General features: G+C 35.4%; 1 protein-coding gene across 10 annotated transcripts; it reads right to left on the bottom strand.

The window, feature by feature from the left end:
* Positions 1–1285: 1285 nt before the first annotated feature.
* Positions 1286–5996, bottom strand: LOC107859421 (protein GID8 homolog). 10 transcript variants are annotated; one of them, XR_001671370.2, is made up of 9 exons: positions 5783–5993; positions 5436–5577; positions 5104–5263; positions 4894–5000; positions 2681–2812; positions 2304–2460; positions 2002–2171; positions 1875–1921; positions 1286–1522 (listed from the first exon to the last, which is right to left on the bottom strand). XR_001671370.2 is itself a non-coding variant. In XM_016704432.2 (8 exons), exons 2-7 carry the CDS (start codon positions 5490–5492, stop codon positions 2050–2052), a joined length of 735 nt encoding a protein of 244 aa, XP_016559918.1. In that variant the 5' UTR covers positions 5493–5577; positions 5783–5993; the 3' UTR covers positions 1286–1522; positions 2002–2049. The 10 variants fall into 10 exon arrangements, 7 of the variants coding, with proteins under 7 accessions (XP_016559918.1, XP_047262912.1, XP_047262914.1 ...); XR_007052358.1 differs by lacking the exon at positions 5436–5577 and having other exon boundaries at positions 5783–5996; XR_001671369.2 differs by having other exon boundaries at positions 1875–2171; positions 5783–5992.
* Between the last annotated feature and the right edge of the window lie 206 nt (positions 5997–6202).

Here is a 6202-nt window from a genome sequence, read left to right as displayed (position 1 = left end):
ATCATCACGATCCACGAGGCCACCGAGATTCAATGTACTATGTGCTACCCAACATCGTTTGTGTATTTATATAAGGCAATCGAAGCCCACAACTACTTCTCTTATGTGCATTTCCAAGCGTAAGCAAATCGAACACCACATGCATCAGTCCGCCACATCCTCATACTCATCTCGCCGAACCTAAGCTCTGATACCAATTGTTGGACTCAGCCTGCCCAAAGACACTCTTACATGGTGTGATATCGTTTGTTTTGAGCCAAGCCAGCAAGATTTTCCCCAAAAGACCTCACACTACACCCAAAGGCGGATTCAGAATTTCAAACTTATGGGTTCCCAAGGGCTCCTTTCCTACCACTAAGCTATCCTTTGGCTTAGTTATGAGTTCCCACCTATTAATATTTATAACTTTTGACGATTTTTCTATGTAATTTTAAGCCTTACGGTAGCGAGTGTGGGTTTCCCAGAACCCACACCTCCTACTCTACATCCGTCACTGACTACACCTTAGATGTATCTTTCCAGTTCCTTTAGCTACCAATATCAGACTTTAGTTGGCACACCGAACAAGTATGTTGTTGTATGATTGCGCGTTGCAGGTCTACTACTATACTATAAGCACAATTATGTTATCGACGAACAACTCACCATCACTGAATTGAAATTGAAAGTACATTCACAAAAGAGCTTTAGTATGCCCCTATCATCTTCATTAATCAAATCATTCAATTCAGGACATTTTGACATTCTAATCATATTTCATATAAATTCACTAATAAATAAAGATGTTAATCCATTTTTTCTTGTAATTTTTAACCATAATATTAGTACGATACATGAAATCATTTTAGAAGTTTGTAAAAAAACCAAATTCTACCACGCATACTTAGCTTTCTGACGTCAAACCTAAAACCAATTTATAGAAAAGATAAGTTCAAAATCAAAGCCGGACTCCACCTAAATATCTGAAAAAAACAATAAAGCAGTGTCAGCCCATTTAAGTAAAATGCTCAAACTGGGCAAAGGAAGACTCTTTCCTCCTCATTGAAACATGTTCCAAGAAAGAAAATTTTATACTTGGAAGAATTAACTTAAATAGCCATTCATCTAACTGATTAAATTGAAAATAACCGGCAGGTGTATTATATATGTATAATCCATCCATAATATATGGATGATCGTGTATAACGAATGTATAATATATGTATCCCAGTTAGAAAAAGTTTCTGTCCATCTATTTCTGTGTGTTGATGAACAAGTTGAAAGACCCAATATCAACGCAAGCCCATTGGAGTAAAATGACCTAACTTGGGAAAGTAAGGCTCTTTCCTCGCTGAAATATATCATTCCCAAAAAATGGGCCTTGTATTTATCAACCAAATTTGTTTAACAAGTAAATAATGAAAAGAAGCTGCATAATAGTTTCAACATCTCCATTAACCTCGACCTCATTGGTCTCTTGCATAATAGTTTCAACATCTCCATTAAGCTAGACCTCATTGGTGACTTCAGAGTTATATTTGACCTATTTATCATCAATGATTAAGACACCATTAGCTTCAAAATTTTGAAGAAAAAAAGTCATTTCTTCGTGTTTGGTAAGTGCAAAAATGTGGAAACTGAAAAAGGTTAGAGAGATGATATTTATTTATTTATTGGTAAATCTCTTCAAAAATTTTAAGCAAATGCCACCTAAAAACAGAGGTACCAAATGGTGTATTAAATATAACCGAGTTAAAAAAATCACATAAAGTCCTAGTTCTTGCAGGAATAAGTTCTGGCAAATAATCACATAAATTCCAAACTTTCCGAAAGTAACACTGAAAAGCACAATCGGATTCAGTAATCAAGTAGCCATGATTAAGATGGGAACGTACAGCTAGGTCTGTGTACATCGGGTATCCTGCTGTTAATCTACATATGCCTACGAAACCATAAATTTCGATGAAAATGAATCAACCAGAAACAAAAGGTTTAAAGAACAAGAGTACAAGGTCTTCTTGCCTTGGCCATATTCAGGGATGCAACCGTGAAGGGAACTTGGATCGTATTTTAGACAGCAGGATTTTCAAGTGATGCAGTTGACAGATTAGTAATGCGAGGGTAAAATGCTTTTTCATCAAGCTGGTTCTGTGCCCATATCAACATCTTCAATAGGCTTGGAAGTTTCGGATCTGGTGCATAATCAAAGACAAATTAAAAAAAAAACATAAATGTTCAAATAAAACATCTTGCTCTCCCCACAGAACTGTGTGGAGACCTATATCAGGAGTGATTGAGTGATTCTTAATGGAAATGGGGCTAACCCTTTTCATGACTTTGACTGGTGAGAATAGCCGCATTAATCTCGCTTGCGGTCTTTAGGCGTTGTGATACATCTAGAAGATCTCCAACCGGGCATTTAGATACATCTTCGAAAGCTAGTAATGCAACAGTCTTCTCCAAATCTTCTAAGAAGGCTTGCTGTAAAAGTTATTAAAATTTAGTTAATAGAGACAACATGGAAAATGTGAAGTTCAGCCAGACAATATTTGCAGTGCAGATAGTATATGAAGATAAACTGAGTTAGATTGAAGGCTTGCTTTTCTCCTTCGATAATATAGATTGAGCAGAGATGTACACTGCATTGTAAAGAAGAAGTGTGTGGAAATTACAAACATAGTATTTAAAGACGAATAATTACATTTTCTTCTCCCCGTGGAGCCAGTTCTTCTTGAGCAAACTCCAGAGCTTCTTCAATCTTTCCATTCCTTATCAATTCTATCAGCCTTTGCTGTTGTAGATGGAAAGAGAGTTGGGGATTTGTATCTAATATCTGCATTCAAGAAGGTAAAGTTAGGATACAATGAACTCAAACTACAAAGAAATCAGCATCTCGTTTGAGATAACCTTCTAAATATCAAGATTTTGTAGGGAGTTAAGCTCATATGATGACAAAAGAAAAGATACAACAGACAAAAGTCAAGGTATATAGCACAGGCGAAAAGATTCATCCCGGAGTAAGAAACTAGATCATGGTCCTTTTGGTTTAATCTAAGACAACAATTACAAACTAGTTTCCATGTCATCAACCAACCTAGAAGTTTGCATACACTTTCCTATATAAACAGGAAAGGTTCAAATGTTTTGTTTTTACCTCTCCCTAAGAGCTCCCACCCCTTTTGCTCACTTGGTGACTCGAACCCACAGACTTAGGGTTGGAGGTGGAGGGTGTTTACCATCCGAGTAACCCCCTCTTCTCAAGGGTTCAAATGTTCAAAGTAAGGTTAGAGAATAATTTTTGTGCAGTTTGCATCTGTATTTTCTGTCGTCAACTTTCTATTCCTTCAGCTCTATCCATAAGAGGCCAAGCTAGAGATGAAGTAGAAAGCAAAAAGAAAACGATAGAACAATGATAAAGCAAACTTCAAACATATGTTTACTCGAGTAAAACTAACAAAATTCCAAGAGTGACTGAGTATCAAATGCCGTAATTGCTCGAACTTTGACCTAGCATACTACGGAAAGATGCAATGCCTATGTGTTGTTTATATTCTTTAGGTTTTAACTCCAAATTTTAAAAAGTTGCATTAAAACCATAGACCTTCCAGACGAAGAATTCTCTGACATAATACTAACCTCAAGGGAAAGAACTGCCTATTTCATGCAATTTTCGTATGTTAAAGGGTTTCTCTGTAGTCGTTCGAACAAAGACAATTTACTGTCCCCTTGGTTATATGTTCATACAAAAGCTTGCTCGAGCAGTTTCATGATCAGAAGACCCTTAAGATCCATATCCAATCCTAAAATTCTATGACTAATACTTGCTCTTGGAGTTTATGAAGACTTCGGACAGAATTCAAGCTCATAAGAAGGTGATAGAATTGCATGGAAGTCTATAATAAGAACCAAGCTATAGTTGGAAACATTTAGACAGGCTCAGAAGATGATTAACAGATCCTCTGTAACAAGGGTCATGGGCATCTTATTCGTACCACAGATTAGAAGACAGCTTAAGAAGAATGATTAATAGATTCCATTTACCCTTTGCACTAACTGATAGCAATAAAGACTACAAACTTTTCTAAGGATTTAACAGTTCCACTGGGAAGTGAGAAACAGGGACATCTATTTAACTTCAGGCAAGAAACAAAAGGAAAGAAGGACAAGCCCAAATGAAAAGGGAAATTTAAACTATAACAACTATGAAGATTGTTGTCCCCTAGGTGATAAACAAATGGTTGATGCATGGCGTGAGTCTAGATGGATTAGTCGAGGTGCGTGCAAGTAGACACACATGTCCATGGAAAAGAAGGAGGTAACAAAAGACAAAAAGGAACTACATATGATAAGTGTTGGATCACATCAATGCCTTGATTTAACTAACTAAATGTTAGGTAACCAAATTAGAACACCACCTATACTGAGTGCGCCTTCATCTTCCCTCTTCTATTCATTAATGAACAAACAGTAAGAGTGAAACAAAAAACAGAAATGAACATTTGTCTACAGTGGCATCGAGACTTAAGCCGTTCCTGTAATCTTGTTCTTTTACTGAGTCACAGAAAAAAGGTGCTCTCCGCAGCTGATGCACTCGTAAATACATCTTTTGTTCTAGTGACTTCCCTGTTTGCTACCATTCCTTTGGAATGTCTCACTTAACACATACAGGATACAGCTAAGGGATCACCTATTTATCTCTCAGATGCACACAGGAATATGGAAACTTTACCATGATTAACATAAAGATTGGATCAGCAGATATAATAAGAATCAAAAAGCAAAAAAATGCAAACCAAGAGATCTTTAAAATTATGCCACTAAATAGAAGATGTGTTAATTCAGCGAGATATCATGCTATGATAATCAAACAGATCAGAACAAAAGTAAAAGAATGCAAGAAAGGAGCAGGCATACCTCGGGATTCAAATCATTAACCTTCTCAATTGCCTCCTCCACATTACCAGACTGCACAGCCTTTTTAACAGCCATACGGTCCAAGATGGTAGCAAGATCTATATCAGCTATTAACTCATAAGGAGAATCAAATGTTACAAACACACAAACAATAACATATACATTTGTATAAAACATAACATGAGCATCCAAAAGATGACACAAGGATACGATCCGTCCCAGATTCCATTCTGAACTTCTCTGCAGCTTCTACATAACCCTCTGTAACTAGAAAATTCATTACCAATCTATTCGTATCTTCTTTTCTAATATTTACATCATTGAGCCTCTTCTCCCATTCATTTCTACCGATTAATTTCTTTGACGTCGCCTGCAAAACAAGAAAATTATATAATACACAACACAAATAAAGTTCAACAACATCAAAATTTGATCCGAACAACGATAAGCAAAATTCATCAACAAGTTAAACCATATGCAGCTTCCCTAGCACAACATAATCAAATACAATTAAACTTCATAACAATAACAATAATACAAACTACCCAAGGGTGTTGCCTAGGTGTCAATGGAGCGGATTGAAAACCCTGAGTTCTCATGGTTCAAATTCTGGCAGAGACAAAAACACTAGGGATTCTTCACATCTGACCTAGCCCTGCTAGAAAAAAGCAACCTGCACGGAAACTGACCCGGACATCACAGTTAACAAAAAACAAAAAAAAAAAAATCAAAACACAAACTAACACAATTATTACTTTACCATATTAACCCATTCAACTTTCAATTAACTAATTTAAAGCAATAACATTGACCAAGAAAAGCAAGATAATTTCTAAAACTAAAAGGATAAATTGGGGGAAAAAATAATTGAGGAAAATAATAAAATTACCATGGGTTGGATTTCAGATAAATGGCGAATAATGACATCAGTTTTCATCAACACTCCATGTAAACACACTTGTTAATTTGGGGAAGAATTTAAATGGAATGTCACGCAAGTTACCCAAAATGCTCTTCACTATGCAGCTGTTTAATAAAGCACTGAGAAATTATTAGGGGCAATTTTCCATTTAGGGCTTACTTTTGTTGGGAAACAAGTTACATAAAACCACAAATTTAAAGAGATTATATTACCCAATTTTCTTTTTTTTTAATTTCTTAAAATATTAGATTTTAACTTTTGTCCAGACTTTTCTTTATGACAAAACTGTTTTTTTATTATTTTTTTCAATCTATTATTTAATTATTTTTTATTATATTAATTAAACCTCCTAAAATATATGACACTCTTAAATATTAATTAATATTT

This window comes from Capsicum annuum, chromosome 2, assembly GCF_002878395.1.
Source record: "Capsicum annuum cultivar UCD-10X-F1 chromosome 2, UCD10Xv1.1, whole genome shotgun sequence".
In the NCBI taxonomy this organism is placed as follows: Eukaryota; Viridiplantae; Streptophyta; class Magnoliopsida; order Solanales; family Solanaceae; genus Capsicum; species Capsicum annuum.
Note: the sequence above shows the minus strand (reverse complement) of the source record. Positions and strands in the feature narration are given on the sequence as shown.